General features: G+C 42.6%; 1 protein-coding gene across 2 annotated transcripts in view; it reads left to right on the forward strand.

The window, feature by feature from the left end:
• urb1 (URB1 ribosome biogenesis homolog) overlaps nt 1-21,667 on the forward strand; it is a 91,396-nt gene that overhangs the window by 63,505 nt on the left and 6,224 nt on the right. For both annotated transcript variants that reach the window (XM_062458236.1, XM_062458237.1), the window contains exons 29-34: nt 1,169-1,337; nt 1,419-1,521; nt 1,614-1,774; nt 1,876-1,987; nt 3,647-3,753; nt 3,868-4,011. In XM_062458236.1, coding sequence (XP_062314220.1) covers nt 1,169-1,337; nt 1,419-1,521; nt 1,614-1,774; nt 1,876-1,987; nt 3,647-3,753; nt 3,868-4,011 — 796 coding nt within the window. The remainder of the gene's footprint in view (nt 1-1,168; nt 1,338-1,418; nt 1,522-1,613; nt 1,775-1,875; nt 1,988-3,646; nt 3,754-3,867; nt 4,012-21,667) is intronic.

A 21,667-nucleotide genomic window follows, 5' to 3' on the forward strand; every position in this document is an offset into this window, starting at 1 on the left:
ACAGACAGGAGATATTCTACAATAAGGACAAGATATAAAAACATAATTGCTGGCACACAGGAGAATTATTTTACATTGGAAATCTAAATATCCACCCAGTGTGTCTCTGTGGTTTAATGACCTAATGCAGTTCATACAGTTGGAGAAAATAAAATGCGCACTGTCCAGGGACAAATTCTTCTCGGTCTGGGATCCAGTGCTGACATATCTGGGTAACCTTAAGACTGTGCCTGCTTAACACCACCCAGCAACCCCCTTATTTTTTTATTGAAAACAACATTGCAATCGCCTGGCTTTGACGAGGGAGCTGAAAATTTGCATCAGCTGTGTGCTTGGCCATCAAGTGGTATTTCAGACGGGACGTGCTGCGATGATAGTTCAGTTCACAACGACAAAACACACAGATCACTTTGGTCTTGTCAGTGGAACCATTTGGCAACTTTTGGTAAACTTTCCATTCAGAATCTTATTGGCATCCATTTCAGCATCTCGCGCTCGCCATCCACTCAAAACGTAACGTTAGCTTACTACTCTTTAGCCGGCTTGCAAGCCCAAACAAGTTTGTGCGGCGTGCCTATTGTTTTGTTTCCTGTCTAGCTAGATCCGTTGTGGTGTTGCATTTTTTCTAACGTCACTAGTTGTTGCAAAAGCATGTGAAAAAAACCTACAAAGTTTGCTAGGCCTAAAATAACGTTAATCTCGCAATAAAAAAACACACAGCCAAGGCAACAAAGGAGTGGCTCAAGAAGAAGCACATTGAGGTCCTGGAGTGGCCTAGCCAGTTTCCAGACCTTAATCCCATAGAAAATCTGTGGATGGAGCTGAAGGTTCGAGTTGTCAAACGTCAGCCTCAGAACCTTAATAAGTCATTAAGGTTTTGAGGAGAAGATCTGCAAAGAGGAGTGGGACAGAATGCCTCCTGAGATGTGTGCAACCTGGTGGCCAACTTCAAGAAACATCTAACCTCTGTGATTGCCATTAAGGGTTTTGCCACAAAGTACTAAGTCATGTTTTGCAGAGGGGTCAATTACTTATTTCACTCATTAAAATGCAAATCAATTTATAACAATTTTGACATGTTGATACCCCTGGCATCAACTTAGGATGTTGAGCATTTAAACTTCAGTTTGTGTGTCAGTGTGTTAAAGAGATGTGTTGTGATCGCCAGGTCTCTCCTCTGGGGCCCTGCAGCTGTAGACCACCACAAGGCAAAGAAAAGCTTGGGGCAGTCCCTTTGGCAGCAACCCAGCACAGAGGACATACTGGACCTTCTGAAAGCTGAGAGGATGCTACACACAATCACCCATTTCCCCCAGCAACGCAGAATCATCCCAAAGGTTTGTGAGCCACAGCCCTTCACCCAATATACATTAAGCTGTGGAATGGGAATTACATATCAAGACAATATCCTTTAACAGGAGGGAAAAGAGATGGTTTACAGAGACGACCAAGTGAAGGACCTTGAGAGTTTATATGACCCTTGCTTTCTCCTGCCACTCTTCAGTGCAATGCTACAGCCAGGTGACTATCTTATTCATCATTGTTAAAGATTGTTTGTATTGTAAGTTCGGTTCAAAGTAATTTACCATCAAACCCTTATGTCTTTGTCACAGAGTCAGTAATTGACTGCTTGAAGTTTGTATCCAGCCATGCCCTTGGGTTTGTAATGGTGTCCCTGAGTAGTTATGACTCAAAGTTGAGGGCAGCAGCCTACCAAGTTCTGGCCTGCTTTTGCCAGCACCTTGAGGGAGCACGCTTGAAAGAGAAGAAACAAGTAAACAGACTGTGACTCTATGTTTTACTTTCTTTCATTCATCTAATATTGGTCAGTTCCAAACAAACTCGGTACTTGTTTTCTGGCTTTTGTACTTTTAGCTGCTTTATCTTATGGACACAGTCAAGAATGGCATCAAGCAACATAATCTCAGGCTCCCCCTTGTGTTGACCAGTTACATCAGCAAGGCAGCCCATCAGATGCTGAAGCCTGGTGGGTATATGACACATTTTTCATCCTAATGGCTTTGTGCTACCATAGGGCTGGGCGGTATGGCCTAAAATGTATATCACTGTATCATTTTGAAGCACGGACGGTAATGTTATATTAGGGGTGGGAATCTTTTGGTACCTCACAATTCGATTCGAATAGATTCTTGGGGTCATGATTACGGTTGGGTACCGAAACCCGATTCTACTATGGAACTACGCATCCGGTAGGAATCGGACCGGATTAGAACACACATTTCGGTTCCTCATTTTGGTTGCACTTAATGTGTTGACTGAAATATTTTCCCTCTGTCGCTCCGAAACAGACGTAAAATATTCACACTTTCTCTGTAGTCTACCACTAGCTAGCTACCGTTAATGTAATCTACTTTCAAAATGCCATATTTTCCCTCTGGGCTCACCAAAACGGACATAAAAGCATATTAACCATTCACTGCACGTGATCGCTAGTAAACATATTACACTTGCTCTGTTAGTCTATCGTTAGCTAGCTTTTAGTGCATTTAAAATGTCCTGAAGCGAAGCGGTCGAAAGTGTGGCTGTATTTCACAGCCAAGGATTCAGGCTTCGCTAATGCTACAAATGTTTCCAAACAATTACGTGCAAAGGGGGAAGCACGTCAAATGTATTGAAACGTGGCGAGACACAGAATACTTCTTAAAGCAGAGGGATGCACCGTGTTCGACAGCTTGCAGACATCAGTCCCTAGTCCTGGGACAGCCTCCCCAATTTACATTTAGTCATTTAGCGGACGCTCTTACCCAGAGCGACTTACAGTAAGTACAGGGACATTCCCCCGAGGCAAGTAGGGTGAAGTGCCTTGCCCAAGAACACAACGTCATTTGGCACAGCTGGGAATCAAACTGGCAACCTTCAGATTACTAGCCCGACTCCCTCACCGCTCAGCCATCTGACTCCCCTCCGCACTAGTTGGCTCCCTGTCATGTGACAACAGAGCACAGTGACAAGGAGTGATTGATGGCTAATTTTAACCTAATCTAAAATCAGCATTAAAGTTAAGAACGTAATAATTAAGTTTACGTTATGTAACATTGGATAGAGCAGTGGACCGGTCACTGGATCAGCTCACAGCAGGCACAAACTGTGCAGTAGGCTAATTAGCGAGCGTTTTATAAAGTAATGAAAACATGGTCGCGCCATAACAATTATTTGCACTCGCACAAATGCTCTCAAATTAATTTTTTGGTGGCACAGATACAATTTCAGGAGCATATGCACCCAAAATGGTTGCAATTATTAGCCCTGGATTGTGACAGTTCTTTGAGCTTAATTTTGAGAGTTAACAGCAATATATTCCCTTGAAATGACCTTTTATCAACTTATTTGTAAACTAAAAAAGGGAATGACACACCTGGCTAGGCCATGTAACAGCTGATCAGCCAACTGTCCGTTTACTTTTGGTCCGTTTAAAAGGGGGTAACACAAGTATAAAGTGCCCTAATTCCTACACTGTTAAACAATTTTGGTGTGCAGGGTTTCCCGCAGAAAACCTGTTAGTTAAGGTGGTAGGGTGCGGTTTGCCCGTCAGACCGGGGGGGTACATATACTTTCTGAATTGGTTAGTATGTATGTATTCATTGAAGATTAATGTATTCATGAACATTTGTCTTTGATTTTGCAGAGGACCACATGTATGTTTCAGTTAACAGGTTCCTGCTATGTCATCAGAGTCTAGACCTCAGAAGAGTCCCAGAGTTCTTCAAGCTCTTCTACAGCTTTGACATGGAGGTAGGGTTGTTTTGGCACAAGCCTAACAAGAAGCTGGAGAAATATAGGTAAAACTTATTACATTAGGGTGTTTGTGACTGATTGTGGTGTGAAAGTGTGTGTTTTACTCTGCAGCACAAGGTGGAGCGAAAGTGGATCATCAGTGTCCTGGAAGAAGGCTTGGCTGATAGATACTGTTATGAGCTATGTGACCAACAGGGGATTTTCCAGACCCTGCTAGGCTTCAGCAGCAGTTCCCTCTGTGATGAGCAAACTCTGGTATGTTCACTTTGTGTCAGAGCAAAATAATCCCCATGTAGAATGCTGACTTTAGGTGGAATGAGTTGATGAGTTGCTCACAGTTTTAGGTCCTGTGTATTACATTTACATTTAGCAGACGCTTTTATCCAAAGCGACTTACAAGAAAGAGCTTTACAAAAAGTGCATAGGTCAATTATCATAAACAATGAGATTGTCCCCCCCCCCCCTCCAATGGGTAGAACCAGAAGAGCATGTAGTTAAACAAATTACAATTAAACAACATGATCCTTGAAAGTGCTAGAGTGTACCTGGAGGAAAGCAAGCAACAATAATATAATTCACAGCGAGTACAAGTAGTTAAATCAGTTACAACTAGCCAACAAGTGCAACAAGTCCCTCAATAAATGTAATTGTGTTCTTGGAGGAAATAAACTAACATCTGATCCAACAAATCTTTCTTAAGTACCGTTGTACTCCTGGAACAAGTGCCTTTTTTTGAAGGTGGAGAGACAGTCAGTATCTCTGGTGTAGGTGGGGAGATGACTCCACCATGGGGGGGCCAGACAGGAGAAGAGCTTGGGTTGGGAGCGGGGCTCTTGAGAGGTGGGACCACCAGACGGTTGTCAGAAGAAGACTATCGTTGGCGGGTGAGGGTGTAAGGCTGGATGTAGTCGGGTGCAGTCCTGATCACCGCTCGGAAGGTCAGTACCAGGGTCTTGAATCTGATGCGGGCCGTGATGGGTAGCCAGTGGAGGGAGGTGAGGAGCGTGGTAACATGGGAGCGTCTGGGTAGATTGAAGACCAGGCGGGCCGCTGCATTCTGAATCCTCTGGAGAGGGAAGGTTGCGCATGCTGGGAGACCGGCGAGCAGCGAGTTGCAGTAGTACAACTTGGAGAGGACAAGTGCTTGGACTAGCAGCTGGGTGGAATGCTCAGACAGGTATCTCCTGATCTTCCAGATGTTGTAGAGGGTGAATCTACACGACCGGGAGACCGCAGCAATGTGGGCCGTGAGGGCGAGCTTGTCATCCATGGTAACCCTGAAGTTGCTGGCAGAGGATGAAGGGGTCAACATCGCAAATCCCAGGGTGATTGAGAGATCGTGGGAGATCGAGGGTTTGGCCGGGATGATGAGAAGTTCTGTTGGAGTTCAGCTGGAGGTGGTGCTTGATCATCCAGGCAAAGATGTCTGTGAGGCAGGCCTCGGTTCTAGCTGAGATTTCCGGATCAGTCGGGGGGAACGAAGGGTACAGCTGCGTGTCGTCAGCATAGCAGTGGTAGGAGAAGCCATGGGAGGAGTAAGAAGATCGTGCAGGCCTGGTTGACGGGACAGAGTGTCAAGTGACGCAGTTAATGTGGATATCAGGATGTTGGTGGCAGTGTCGGTTGGGTGAGTCGTGAACTCGTCAATGGGAGGGAGGGAGGATGTTACAATAGAGGAGAAATTGGAGGTGGATAGGGAGCAGAGATTGCGGCGATAAGTTACGAGGGGTGGGGAGGCAGGAGGAGTTGGAGGGAGAGAGACATAACTGGATAAAAAAGTTATCAGAAATGTGCAGTGGGGTTGAAGAGTTGAAGTCAGTGATACAGTTGCGTGTCAGGATGAAGTCGAGCTGTTTTCCTGCCTTGTGGGTCGCCGGAGTGTTCAGCAGCGTCAGGTCGAAGGAAGTCAGGAGAGACATGAAGTCGACGGCCTGAGTTGTAGTTGCCGTGTTCTCTGGGCGAATCCATGTCTCTGTCAGTGCAAGCAGGGGCGCCGTATAGGGGGGAAAAGTTAGGACGATTCTAAGGGCCCCTGACTGACAGGGGCCCCAAAAAGTAATATAAAATTATATTATATAAACCATCATCGAGTATATAATACATTTAAAATATAATAATACAATGAATGATCTCTTTGTTTTTACTTGTGTTTGGCAATAAAGGTTAAATATCCCTATTGACCAAAAAGTAAACATCCATATTGACCGACCATCCCCCTGTATCTGCATGAAATGGTTTGATCCTGCCTTAGCGCACTTATCGGTGACGGTGTTTAGTTGCAGTCATAGATGTGCTAGTCGCTAGAATATCGGGCCGTAAACACAAATCAGGGTTTCGGAAAAGATCAGAGAAAAAAGAAAGAGAGGATAGACAAAAGAGAGGGTTTCAATCAGTAACCCATTTTTTTACCAAGAAAGGTGGGTAGCCAATCTGTGAGTGGTATTAACCTGTTGGTTTAATGTCCATATAAGCTATCTAGCTACCCAGATAACAAGGGACGTCCTGGGGACGTCATTTTGTTAGCTGGGTGCAGTGTTAGCCTACATTTCATCAACATTTCATCAGTGCAGGGAAACATTTAGCAAGATATTCAGATTAAATCATTGTCCCGACTCCCTGCCCCTTTTAACAGACTTAACAACAGATGAGTCAGCAGCACCCCAGTCTCCCCATTACTATCGAAGTCCAAGAAGCAATCCATTAACTAGAGAGGGTACAATTTCTGGGGAAATTGTAGGGTGTGCTTGCTTGCATCGGTTGCAGATGGGTCCGTTTATTAACTGTAATTTTTACAACTGATATTTCTGTATATTTTATATAAAAATGCCTACTTATTATTTATGAAGATTGCATAGATTTTAAAGCATAGCCTACATTTGTTGCTGCTCATGTACAATTCAAAATACAAAAAGTGTAGCATGTCCCTGTACTTACTGTAAGTCGCTCTGGATACGGGCGTCTCCTAAATGACTAAATGTTATGTAGAATGAACCTAACCTAACTATATGACTTAAACGTCACCTTAAGTTTTTCCCTTCTACAGTACTGATATTTTCAAGCATTTAGCCCACTCATATTGCATTCATTCATTAAGAACCACCTTTGAAACAAGCTATTCTAAGTAACAACGTTGTCACCGGCAGTATTAGATAGAATAGCGATTGAAACGGTACCATCTGCTAACTGAAAATATGCCCCCAAAAAAACGTAAATAAGCTTGACATTTATTTAGGGGGAAATGGCTAATTCAAAAGAAGTTTGCTGGAAGCGATCATTGTCAGTAACAATGCCAAATACGACCATTTGATCTTAGACTAGAGCCCTGCACGGTGGAGAAGCTGACCTCGGTAAATTGTGCTAAGCTAGCCTAGCTGCTGATGCTAGCCAAACTTAAGGGGATTGTTTGAATACGCCGGAAATGAAAAACGTTTCTTTTGACATCAAGTTTAGGCTTTGGCATTGAAGACAGCGACACACCACACAAGCTTGAGTTTAAATACATTATTTAATGTGAAATTACTTACTGTACATGCAAGTCTTGAATTACTTAAATGTATGATGCTGCCAGTAGCCTACTGTGTGCAACAGTCTTACTACATCTATGCACGTTGTAGTTATGTGTCGTTGCTAACGTGTGCTGGGGGGGGGGGGGGGGGGCGAAATTCCTGGTGGCGCCCCTGAGTGCAAGGTCATGGAGAAGCATCCCGTCAAACGCCGGGATGAAGTCTGCCTTGTTCACAGCAGACTGGCAGTTTGTCAGAAATATTAATCTATCAAGCATTGCACAGTCAGTCCGTGAACAAGTTTAAGAAAGCTTTATTGCTTGCGGCCGGCCCACAAGGAGACAAAACATCACACGCCATTGTGCTACAAAGTTTGTCCGCTAGCATGTTGTGCTAGCAACCTATTTAAACAGAACCGCTCTTGACTGTTATTGGCTAAAACAAAGGCATGCAAATGTTCCATGGCTCTTCCTTCATTGGCTCCCTGGCATAGACCTGGCGCGCGTGCATGCATGTTTACGTGTGTGCGTCCCTTGCAATGGACATTTACAACATCAACCCTACCCCCACAAGGTGACAAGCTAATGGTCACCAGACCTCAGTCTTCCCTGCCAAACAATATCTCCTTTAAAGATCCTGTAAAGTGGAATTGAAAACGAGTTTTAAGTACACCACACCACAGAAGAATGTGTTATTAACTATCCATCCAAATTCAAATGAAAAAAAAAAACATTAACAAGTATGTTAAATTGGGCTTTGAAATCGTGAGAAAATCTGCAGTCTTCTCTGCTTGAGACTGGGGGGGCGTGTCGCCTGAAGGAGCTGAAGCTCTGCCCCCTCGCTGGAAGGCGCTGCCTTGGGTACCTACGAGCCACATAATGGACGCTACGTCAAGCCGAACAAAACAGTATAGAATTAGAATGTGGAGGGAGTCAGGTGGCTGTGCGGTAAGGGAGTCGGGCTAGTAATCTGAAGGTTACCGGTTCCATTCCCGGCTGTGCCAAATGACGTTGTGTCCTTGGGCAAGGCACTTCACCCTACTTGTCTCAGGGGGAATGTCCCTGTACTTACTGTAAGTCGCTCTGGATAAGAGCGTCTGCTAAATGACTAAATGTAAATGTAGAATATATTTGTTCAATGAGTGAAACATACAGATGCATATAAATGAAATGTTCCCCAGAGCTGTAACACAGGAGTAAAAATGGACAGCAGACAGTGAGCTCTCCAACTACTTCTAGCACATTAGCTACCATTTCACCAAAATACCATCATTCTACACCGAGTAGCCTAATATCAAGTTAGTGGTTTGCACTAACTCATAGCAGAGATACCTCTGGAAAAATTATCTAGTATAATTATAATAAGCACACAGAACTGAGTGATGAACTGCTGGCGGTGGTGTATGGTCCAGGTGCGACTGGAGGAGGAACGGCCGGGAGGGCGATGCTCGGTACGGCTCCGCGCTGCAAGAGAAGCCGTGTGTTCCTGAACCCCGTCTGTCTCTGGTCCATGTTAAAACTATCCGCTGTGAAATGGTCACTGCAGAGGCGGCTGTTGGAGTATCTATATGAAAACGTTCAGACAATTTAGTTTAGCTAATGTAAGTTAACAGCTAACCAAAAATAACTCACGCTTTACTCACGTCACCTAGTAAACCATAAAATTATCAATTTTCCTTGACTTGGATATCACTTTCAACACCTTTTACTATTGTATAACCAACCAGAGATCGAAACAGGGCCGTTGCTAGGAATTCTGGGCCCCCTGAAAGAATATTGGTGTGGGCCCCTGCCCCCCGACTTTTCATCACCAAAGATCAATTTTACACCACTTTTTTTCTTTGATATATATTATAATTTTTTCTTTATTTTTCTGTTTCTGTATGTTCTTGACAGTGCCTGACCCAATGCACCCATTTTTTCAATTAAACACTCAACAAAGAGTCACTAGGTATTATGTAAAAATCAAGCACCTGGTGCAACACACTCAAACTCACATTATACAGGCTCAAGATACTCCACAAGGTGGAGCTGTTAAATATTCAAATCACCAAGGTAGACAGCTATGTAACATCTTTTTTAGAATGTCTTGCAAAAAACAAAAATAAAGAACATAATAAAGTACTTTCTTGTTAAATGTATTAAAAATAAATATCTAAAACTATAATGCCATTTTGATTGTCATGTAAACATCAAGCACCTGGTGTGCAACAAACAAAAATATCACATTACTATGGCTCAAGATACTCCACAAGGTGGAGTTAATACTCAATCACCAAGGTAGCTATGTAACATCTACAACTCTATTAGAATTTCTTGCAAAATAATAAAATAGACAACACAATGAAATACTTCTTGTAAAATAAATATCAAAAACTACACCTACAAAGCCCAATACCGGACCTTTTTGTTGGCAAAATCACTAATGAAGTTTTTGAAGTCCAACTGTCTGCTTAGCTCACTTTCAATTGAAAGTCTGGCAAGGCTATTAAGTCTGTCTTGGGCTATTGTGGATCTGAGGTCGTTTTTAACTAGTTTTAAATTGCTAAACGCCCTTTCTGTGGAGAAGTGCAGAAGATGCGGATGGCAACACACACTTCTCCTAAAAGGCTCTGGAGCTGCAGTTTATAGATTGAAATCAGCAGGTCAAGGGGAGATTGGCAGTCTGAAAATGTGGCACTATACACAGACTTAAGATGTCGCACTTCACTTTCAAAGCTAGCAGTAAGATCCTGTTTGTATTTGCTTGTTGATGAATGGCAAACTGAGTGAATCTGATCTAATTGTAAGTCCTTGATTTTCAAGATTGCAGCAAATTCTTCACATATACTTGGCAATGGCTTGAAAGCGGGTATCCAAGGCAAAGATTCTGTTATCTAATGCCACATACAAAACATTGTTTCGAAACAGATTTGATTCTGTCTCCTGTTGGTTGCCCTCTTCTGACCTCTGACTCATCTGCAAAACTTTTTTTCTTTCACTTGTGGCTGACTGGAAATCCAGTGGGAACATCCATAGCTTCTGCAACGAGGGAAGTTTCTGCAAGAAGACCATCCGCTAAGTTGCGAAAGATCAACATTTCTTCACGCAATGCCTTTGTTGGCTGCTTCAACATCAAGTGCAATTCTCCCTGACTGCAGAATTATGTTTCTGTCTTCAATGGATTTTCTTCCAGAAAGTGAGAAGAACGATGGCTTTCAAAGATGTGAAATAATTCTTCAGACCAATGGCCTCTGATATGGCTTCATTAGTTAAGCTGCATCTAGCAAGGATGCTATCCAGGGCCTGTGTGATCGATGGTAAGTGATTTGCAACTAGTTTAACAGCCGCTATGCGTGCACTCCAGCGGGAATCGGACATGCGATGAAGTGAGCAGCTAGTCTTTTCTTTGAGAATGGCCCATTGCTCTGTAGAAGATACAATACAAGCAATTCAAACAGCCAAACAATGTTGAAACCTCTGGACATGACTCTGCAGCATGTACACCAACGAGATTCAGAGTTTGTGAGGCACAGGCCGGATATGTAGCAAGTGGGTTTATTTTCCTTATTTCAGCTTGGACCCCTTTAACTTTACCAGACATATTTGCACCATTGTCGAACCCCTAGCCTCTGCAATCTGCAATGTCAATGCAGTGCTCCTCTAAAGTCTTCAATATCATCTCTGATATTTCATGGCCACTCTTTCCATAAAATTCTTCGAACTGCAGTAAACGTTCAATTACATCCCACTGATCATTCTCCTTCTGACAGTGGCGAAAATCTGCTATCAATTTTGGGGAGGACAATTATCACATTTTCTCAAGAGCAATTCCCGAGGGGGGCACCAAAATTACTGCTGTAACACATAGCCTACATTGTAATATGTTAAATATATATAATAGACATTTCCTTGTGTACAGTGATTTATTTATTTAAATCATATTTTTCTCAGGATGGGCGGGTCGTGTGTGCCCTGTCCCCCCCGGGATTTCCGCCTATGCCTTCTGATCAACATATCTTAACAGAATTACATTCTGTTCCTTATGGGAGACATCAGGAGTTGCATCACATATCAATGAATAATAAATTGCATGCTCCCTTTCCTTCAATATTTCTTTCAAAACTCTGTCTCCACAGAGTTTAATGAACTCATTTTGAGATTCTGGGCTTAGGTAATGGGTCATTTTTGTGACTGTCTTTTTCTCCCTCACTTTTCGTAAATTATCCTTCAACAAAGGATCATACTGAGCTATAGCTATAGTCCATAATGCCAACTAAGTTTCCATTATGTACATCATCAAGATTGTCTGTGCTCCTTCTGAATGCTAAATTTCTTGAGGCCCCAAAAAGTGTGACGTCTAATATTCTCTCAAGAATAGCTCTGTTTCTGTCAACCAGGGCCATCTGGCATACCGGGCATTTTCCCGGTGGGCCGACGCATTTTTGGGCCGAATCGGCAATATAATTTATAGGCTTTTTTTTTCCGGGCCGGCCCATAAAGAACTGACAGCGGCCCAGTGGTAAAAATGGTTTTGGTCGGGCCGGCCCATAGAGAACTGACAGCGGCCCATTGGTTAATTTTCTTTATTGGCACTGGCCTGACCCAATCAAATCCAGGAACTCCCTTCCCCTGAATCATAATATTGCCTCCCGCAGGCCTTGACACACGAGCTGTTGGCTAATAAGTATGCTGGTTTAACATCGTTAAAGTTTAGCATTGCTAAAATGGATCTTCAGATCTACAGATGAATGCCACAAAACTTGCAAAAATTTCGAACATGTTTGGGGGGGCTTTAGCTGCTTCAACATCAGCATTACCGGTAGAGGAAGGAGGAGAGGTGGCTGGCTCAGAGAAGCAGAAACAACATACTGACAGGGTTAGGGAAGAAGCCGAGGAGGAGAGTGACCATGACAGGGCCATGGGAGCGAGTGAGGAAAAGATGGAAGAAAGAGTAGTTGACAACGTGGTAAGGAGTAGGCAAATTAACAGGGACTCAGGAAGGGAGGGAGGCTGTGTGTGTGTTTCTGTATTGTATTTAGCAGACACTTTTGTCCAAAGCCACAAAATATGAATCTTACAATTATTTAAATTAACAGTTTTAAAAGTTGCTAAGCCAATATTAAGCAAAATAGTAATAATCACAATACAATATCAAATCTCGATATGTATATATTTTTTAATACCATATACAAGTCATAACTCTTAAGAATTAATTAATTATTTGTGTGAGATCAACACATACCGTATTCCTTCGAATAAACGCCGCCCTCGAATAAACGCCGCACCAAAAATGAACGTTGTGTAATAAACGCCGCCCTCGAATAAACGCTGCACCAAAAAAATAAAAATTATTTAATTGGTTAAATTCAACCCCAGTATTTATTACACATGTACATAACTTTCTGCATAGCTTTCTGTTTGAAAGCTAACGTGTATGAATGTTTACGCATGCTGCTTCAGATTTCTACACAATGTATAACACTTGTATTTCAGGGCTCCAGACTAACTTTTTTCACTAGGAGCACAGTAGCCCCTTACTGAAAATTTTAGGAGCACAAGCAGAAAATTTAGGGGCACCCCTTATATTAACCTGCAATGCAATTATTGATGTCACTATAGAGGGTACAATTCAGTGGCAATTTTAGACCCTTTTTAAGGGTCGCCAAGCACCCCTAAATTTCATCTCAGCACCCCTAAAAAATATAATAAAAAATACATAAATATATATATATATATATATATATATATATATATATATTGTTTATTATCATTTGATGCTGGTAGTTCATGAAGGGACATCCTTAGTTTTTTCATTAATTCAATATTTTGCATAATAATACATAAATGTATGAATTGTTATCCATTTAAATTAGGGATTTATATTAGCAAAGGGGTTTAACACTTTTGCAAGGCACTGTGTTCATGTCACATTCTCATTGGGGTCTGAGCACCCCTAAAGGTCTGATCCTAGAATCGCCCCTGGTACAATTCTGGGGAAATTGTGGGGTGTGCTTGCGTCGGTTGCAGATGGGTCCGTTTTTTTTACAGACATTTTTACATCTGATATACAGCGACCCACCACGTAAGTTTGAGTTTAAATACATTATTTAATGTGACATTACGTACTGCAAGTCTTAGCTAAATGACTTAAATGTATGATGCACTTTTCAATCAGTCTTCCGACACCACGACACAATACTTCAGTCAGGTGTTGGCCGCCTGGGCCAAAAATGCCAGGGCCAATTTTTTGTCCCAGTCGATTTTTTGTCCCAAGTTGACAGCCCTGCTGTCAACTTGTTTTTGCTTCTTCAAAGAATACTTCACATTTTCCCACTTGAGGTAGCAGGTTTTGTGTGGCTTACTAGCTTCATGGTCAGGGAATTTGTTGTACATTCTCCGCCATTTGAGATTTTATGTTTTGTACCCTTTGGAATTTAGAGTACTAGCCGAGGGTTTTTTGAGGCCATCACAAGAAAATAACATACATGGCAAACAATATATCGCCTTTGTGCTTTGACTGTACATTAACCAGTCTATCTTCTGTTTTTCCCATCCATTAGCTGACTTAGCATACTGTAAATACTCAGGGAATTTCTTTCCCACCGAATCCTTTGGCATTCTGCCACTGTCTGAGTGGCAGCCCTAGCTTTCTGAAAATTACTTCACGATCATGGTCTGTGAGCTTCTCTGGCCACAATCCTGGGTCGCATGTCAAATATTCTGCCTCTTCATTCTGGCTTTCATGTATTTGTGCACTTCCTGTGCTTGGACTGTCTGCAGAAGTTTCATGACTGGTACTACTATGAGGCGCTTCACTATCCCCTTCACTGTCTGTAGTAGCTTTGATTTCTGATATTTGTTGGTTAGAGGGGCCTGACTATGTAGTAGCAGCACATACAGGTTTAATGATTTAATTTCATATTGCTTTTGTACACATTTATGGTTATGTTTTATGAAACAACTGATGAAGAACTAAAATACCTAGTCTTGGCATTAACATCAAAATCTAAATTGGCTTATCAATGCCATAGCTCTAGAGAAACAGCTTTACTTTATTATTGTATGAGGACAGCAAGCTGTAAGATTAGCCCCTGCTTAACATTGACAAGACTCATGTCAACAGGCTACCATAGCAGTTTTGTTTTAGTAAACGCTCATGTAAGAATGGAAAATTGTGTCCTAATGCTACTGGAATTTTTTGACAGCGTATTATAACGTTTGGCGAATTATAACCTTACTGATCTTTTCTGTGGATGATATTTAGTGGATCATTTTGTAATGTCAGCCTTGTCAGGCGATTATTTTACACTGCTGACCAGACGTAATGTTAAACATTAGTGTCATTCGGTTAACACAGTAATGTTAATGACTAATGTTAGCTCCTAACATTAGTCACTCCAACATCGTGACGTAGAACGAGGCGAGCTATGCTATTTCTCGTGAACCACAGGGCACCTGTTCAGCTATCTTAACACTCTCACCTTTCTTCGAAAGAAAAATCGATGATATTCTGGGCTCCTGATGTGCTCCTGGCCTCTCTTTTCTTCCTCTCCTCTCTTTTTTGGCATCCAGATTTCTCTTAATAACCAGCTGGCTGCTGCTGCATTTCGTGAAAAATAACGTTACGTGCAAATTTTCAAAAGAGGAGCGAACCATGGACCAAACCATTTTTTTAAGAAGGGTGTTATTTCTCTGAAATTGCAAACTTTTTTTTTCCAATTTGGTTTGATTTTGTGGCTTTGTTTTAATTCTGATGCATTAGTATGAGTAGCCTATTAGTTAGGCCTATGCATAATAATTTAGTCATAGAAAGGGAAGCCTACATAATAGGCTTCTGGGGTTTTTGTGGGCCCCCCCTGGGCTGTGGTCCCCTAGAATTGTCATCACCTTTCACCCCTAAACGACGGCCCTGGATCGAAATAATAAACATACACTGTATATTTTGAGAAAGTTGACCTTTATTATCTATTGAAAATGTTAAGACAATTTAGTTTAGCTAATGTTAGCTAACAGCTAACCAAAAATAACTCTCGCTTTACTCACGTCACCTACTAAACCATAAAACTATCAGTTCTCCTTGACTTGGCTATCACTTCCAACACATGTTACTTTTGTACAAACAACCAGAGATCGAAATAATAGATATACGTTCACAAATATGCATCTAAAACATCCGACAAGCGTCTGTCTTGTCTCGTTTTGAGCTACTAGAGGCCATCTTAGATTTTTTTGTGTTCTGGCAACAAATATGACCCTTGATGATGTACCACTTGACCCCTCAGTATTTTCAAGTGAGAAGAGTAGGTTATCTCGTTGACCCTTTGACACCCACAAAGCATTGAGTACTGATCAAAACAAAAAACATGGCAGTCTACATTTTTGGTATTAGCCAAGTTAGATTCTCGACAGCTACACTACAATAATATATCATCCATTCACTGTGTATTCACTTGTGTGAATATTTGAAAATCGGAACAGTAGTGACAGTGTTATTATAATAAGTATTTTAAGAAGTTAAAAAACCCACACCAACACGTTTATTAATTTTTACCACAGTATCCTTTTACCCATTTCAGGTACATGTCCAGGAAAGGCTACAATCTCGTCATTGTCACGTTACATATCAAGAAATATCATTAGCACACATCTATAAAAAATATCACATAAAAATTATTTAAAACCTTGATGCTGTGTAGGGGTAGGCAAAGCTTCCGTCAACATATCGGCAAAAAGGTCTGCATGTTTGAGTTGTGTGATGTACTGGCTATATTTAGGACATGATCCTTTACATAGGATCCACTATGGACATCCAGGATCATGAAGGGCTTGGGATTTCTGGATCTGTTGTCATGACAAGTCAACTGGCATTTATTGTCATCATGTACTTACAGTACACAATGAAACAAAACAATGTTCTTCCAAGACCTAGATATAATCGAGACAACTACAACAACTGCGTGGAATTAGGTCAATAAAATTGGTCCAATAAGACAAGATGAAATTTGTGACAAATGCCTCAAGACACCAAGAAGTGGGGATACTGTGAATGTAAACAAGTAAGCTAGTGCAAGGGAAACTGAATGTAAACATAACATACTAATACCATAATATGTGGACATGAGTTATTGAGGTAGCAGCCATATGCAAAAATATTGAGTGGAGTCTGATGATGTACAGGTGCGTGTGGGTTGCATGGGTTTGTCCACAATGCGTGTGGCTTTGCGGAGGCAGCGTTAGGTATAGAAGTTTGTGAGGGAGGGAAGAGAGACCCCAACTATCTTCTCGGCTGTCCTCACTATCCTCTGCAGAGTTTCGGTTCGAAGTGGTGCAGTTTGCAAACCAGGCCGTGATGCAGTTCCTCGGGATGCTCTCTATAGTCCCTCTATGCCAGTGGTTTTCAAACATGTCCTCAAGTACCCCCTGTCCTGCATGTTTTAGATGTTTCCCTGCTCCAACACACCTGATTCAAATGCATGTTTGTTACCAGGCTTCTACAGAGCTAGATAATGACCCATTTATTTGAATCAGGTGTGTTGGAGCAGCGAAACATCTAAAACATGTAGGATAGGTGGTACTTGAGGACAGGTTTGAGAACCACTGCTCTATACAATGTGGTGAGGATGTGGGATGTGAAATGGGCTTTCAGCCGCTGCTGGTACACCAAGGAATTAAGTGCTCGACGGTCTAGTTGATGTTCAGCAGGGAATAGTCGCTTTGTGCTGACCTTACTTGCTTGACACCTGACAGAAGGCCATGTACTATACATGGACAATTTGTACAGCAGTGCAACCATCTTTCAACATTATTGAACCATCTGAACCATCTTTCAACTATGTATTAAACATCTCGAAAGGGAGATGTTTAATACATAGAAAACGGTCAACAGCAGGCACTCAAGAGGTGTGTTCATTACCCTATGAAACATTAGTCATACATTAGTCTTGTCATTTCAATAGGTTGTTATATTGAATAAGCATAAAGTCTGGTTTATTCTACATGTCGTCCATCAAGTAGCCCTAGCCTAGATTTTCCAAAGAAATTACACTTGCCTCTCATTTTTGCAATACTTGAACTGTGGCCTGACAATAAATGAGGAATAATGAATGGCAGTAGATGGTAGCAAGAGATCACAAAACATAGCCATCAATTTAAAAATGGATGTCTGCATTATTGTTTGCTCTAATTAGACTAAACATAGCAACGAGCTAGCTAGCAAAAACATCAGTTGGTGGAAAACAACAAGTCATGCTTTCATCTCAATATCATGCCACAGGTATGTGTATAACTTGTGATTATAAATAATCTACTCACCAGAAAGGTTTTCCCAGAAAAGTAGAAGCCAACCAAAAAGGTTTGAAGGTATCCAAGCACCATGAGCTTGCTTGATCGCCTTTCGTCAAGTGGTCTGGGAGTCATTCTGCAGTCTCGCCTATGGCTCATGGTTGACAATCAGCAGTTGTTGATCATTTACTAGGCTATGTTACGTTGTTTGTGTGGTCGGATTATAATGAGTACAAAATAATGCAGGTGCATCCAGTCAGACTAATTTGCTAGGATTGTAATGCATCGTTTTATTTTTGTTTTGATGGTTTCCAGTAACTTATTTTGAGAACACGGTCTCGTTGCCAACTCCGTAGGTTTACGAGATGGAAGAGAGAACAAAAAGATGTATAGCAATCAAGTTAGACTGACTGGGTGTATCTGAATTATTTTGTATTTGTTATAATCCGACCACACAAACAACGTAACATAGCCTAGTAAATTAGCAACAGCTAACTTGTTGATTGACACTTTACTACACTACGAGCTAGCTAGTTTGGCTAAAACATCACCTTGTGAAATACAACAGTTGCTTTCATCTGAGTATCGTGCAAAATATATGGGTGGTATAATTAGAGTTATACAAATACTTCTGGCATCAGAATATTAGCCAAAACTTTGAAGGTCTTGCCAGTCCCCTGAAGCAGAAGAAATACATAACGAGAAGGTGGGATAAACAAAATAACCAATGAATTGAGTAGTCGTCACTAATACGGGGTGCAAACTAGGTCACTTTCAAATGTGAATCGAGAAATTGTGAAATTGTATAGAAATTTGATTATAATGTGTCATAATCAATTTCTGGAACGTTGAGATATAACAAACTAACGCACATAAATAACTCACTCTTGGGGACCAGTCAAGAAATTTTGAACGTACGTGTGAAAGGGTTAAATAGCGTTACAGCGCATCTGAAGTTCTTGCATCCAGGGAAGATGCAGTTGCGGGTGGAGGGAGACATCCTGAAGCTAGCTAGTTAGCTGATGTAGGCTACAATAACAGTACAGCAGGAGGAGCCATTCAGTGATCTGACGTAGATCGGTCAAAGTGAGGTAGATCAGTAATTTTTTGGCTCCGCACATTAAAACCTGATCTGAAAACGGAAGAGAAACTGTTCTACGGTCTAACTCCACATTTCAGTGCGACAAAGTTTTCGCGCTTTGCACATGCTTTCAGGAACTCATTTCACACGTAAATAATAACTGAGAAGCAAATCATGGAATTTTCTTTACAGGATCTTTAAATAAACAAACAAACCCCCCTCTTCTTCGTCCTCAGCCCCAAGATAAGGGTCTTGTATGTTTACCCAGAGTTCAGATTTGGGGGTAGGCCTCTTTGCACACAAAGCTAAACACAGTATCATTTTATACAGAATAAAAGTGTTACATCTTCAATTTTTCCGACACAGTTCCAAAGCTGGGGTGGATGAGGTCCGCCTGGAGTTCCTTAAGGCTCTGGATGTTGTAGGGCTGTCTTGGTTGACACGACTCTGCAACATCGCGTGGACATCAGGGACAGTGCCTCTGGACTGGCAGACCGGGGTGGTGGTTCCCCTTTTTAAAAAAGAGGGACCGGACGGTGTGCTCCAACTTTAGGGGATCACACTCCTCAGCCTCCCTGGGAAAGTCTATTCAGGTGTTCTGGAGGGGAGGGTCAGTCGGATTGTTGAACCTCGGATTCAGGAGGAGCAATGTGGTTTTCATCCTGGCCTTGGAACTGTGGACCAGCTGTACACCCTCGGCAGGGTCCTGGAAGGGTGCATGGGAGTTTGCCCAACCAGTCTACACATGTTTTGTGGATTTGGAAAAGGCGTTCGACCGTGTCCCTTGGGGGCTCATTTGGGGGGTGCTCCGGGAGTACAGGGTACCGGATTCCCTGATCGGGGCTGTCCGGTCCCTGTACGACCGGTGCCAGAGTTTGGTCCGCATTGCCGGCAGTAAGTCGAACTTGTTCCCGGTGAGAGTTGGACTCCGCCAGGGCTGCCCTTTGTTACCGATTCTGTTCATAACTTATATGGACAGAATTTCTAGGCGCAGCCAGGGCGTTGAGGGGGTCCGGTTTGTTGACCTCAGGATCGGGTCGCAGCTTTTTGCGGATGATGTGGTCCTGATGGCTTCATCGGGCCGTGACCTTCAGCTCTCACTGGAGCGGTTCGCAACCGAATGCGAAGCGGCTGGGATGGGAATCAGCACCTCCAAATCTGAGGCCATGGTTATCGACCGGAAAAAGGTGGAGTGCAATCTCCGGGTCGGGGAGGAGATCTTGACCCAAGCGGAAGAGTTCAAGTATCTCGGGGTCTTGTTCACGAGTGGATCGGTGCGGCGCAGTGTTGTGGGCTCTGCATCGGTCCGTCGTGGTGAAGGAGCTGAGTCAAAAGGCGAAGCTCTCTATTTACCAGTCGATCTACGTTCCTACCTGTGGGTAGTGAACGAAAGAACAAGATCGCGAATACAAGCGTCCGAAATGAGTTTTCTCCGCAGGGTGTCCGGGCTCTCCCTTAGAGATAGGGTGAGAAGCTCGGTCATCCGGGAAGATCTGGATAAAGATCTTAGTCCAGATTTAAAGTGGAGAAGATCTGGATAGGTAGCAAAGGTTAAAAGTGGACCGTGTATACTTTGTAACATATCTACGTGTGCGAGTGGTGTAATGAATGGGAATTCTGGAGAAACACATGCTAGCTATGAATATGTTCTAGGTAGATTAGAATACAAATAGGGTGATACCAGAGAATGTCTAATATGGAGAGAACTGCCACTCTCGGGAAACTTTTTCTGAACTGGTTGCAGTTCCATTCTGGTTCCATATGAGGGCGCTCACAGGCGAGTGCAGAATGAATGGAGGTCTATAAAGCTATACCCCTCAAAATCCACTTTTCTCAGGATATCATTTTTTGTCTAGTAATTTGAATATTGCATTCGAAAGGGGAGGCAAAGAAAATACACATTGCAGGGTGATTTTTTTTAAGTTGGTTTTTTTGTTCTAAAAAGCCTTTCAAAAGGTCAATGACATCATACACATCGTACGGCCAGAGATACTGCTTTACGGCAAGCTCTGAGTCAATCCTTTTTTATCTCAAGGAGTCGACAACACAGCTGACAGGTTAGGCTCTCCCTGTCAATACACATGCTAGAAAGAGTTTTGGTTTGCTAATGTTTCAAAGACCACGCCGAAATGTTCACACACGCACACACACCTCGGATGCCATCAAGCAGGATCTCTGGTTGTAACCAGTCGTTCACAACCAATCAGCATTCATTAGCAGAATGCTACATTTACATTACATTTAGTCATTTAGCAGACGCTCTTATCCCGAGCGACTTACAGTAAGTACAGGGACATTCCCCCCGAGGCAAGTAGGGTGAAGTGCCTTGCCCAAGGACACAACGTCAGTTGGCATGACCGGGAATCGAACTGGCAACCTTCGGATTACTAGCCCTCGAACACCATGGTGGACACTAGTGCTCACCGCTCTCCATGTTGGGCAACAACGACTCACCCTGTAAGAAATCGAAAGGACATAAGTACTTGTTCATTCAACTTGCGACCAATAATCCATGTTGAACTTGCAAAAATTACAATCAATCGTAGATTTTTCAACGAAAATCAGGCGAAAGATACAAATTTAGCCGTTTAGCTCCATAGACTCCCATTCATTTTGCACTCGCCTGCGATCACCCCCAGTGGAATTCTGGTGGAACTGCAACCAAATTCGGTACAATGGGTCTTAATAAGGAGTGGACAGGCTCTCCGTAGACAGGCTCTGGTGATACTTATCAGAAGACATTTACATTTAGTCATTTAGCAGAAGCTCTTATCCAGAGCGACTTACAGTAAGTACAGGAACATTCCCCCGAGGCAACCTTCTGATTAATATCCTGATTCCCAAACCGCTCAGCCATCTAACCCTCAGAAGAGGTGATCCGGCCTCGTCCTTCCTCGGTGGACTCCCGCAGGTAGACTCCCTGTCTTTGTCCGACTGAGTCTTCGTGCACCGAGGTTATAAGACGAGGCTGCCCCTGCAGTGCTAGGCTGCCTTAAATATGCTACGAGCCGCAACTATCAACGACCCGCGAGCTTATCTAAACAAAGCCGGGTCTCGACACGTCA

This window comes from Osmerus eperlanus, chromosome 4, assembly GCF_963692335.1.
Source record: "Osmerus eperlanus chromosome 4, fOsmEpe2.1, whole genome shotgun sequence".
Lineage (NCBI taxonomy): Eukaryota > Metazoa > Chordata > Actinopteri > Osmeriformes > Osmeridae > Osmerus > Osmerus eperlanus.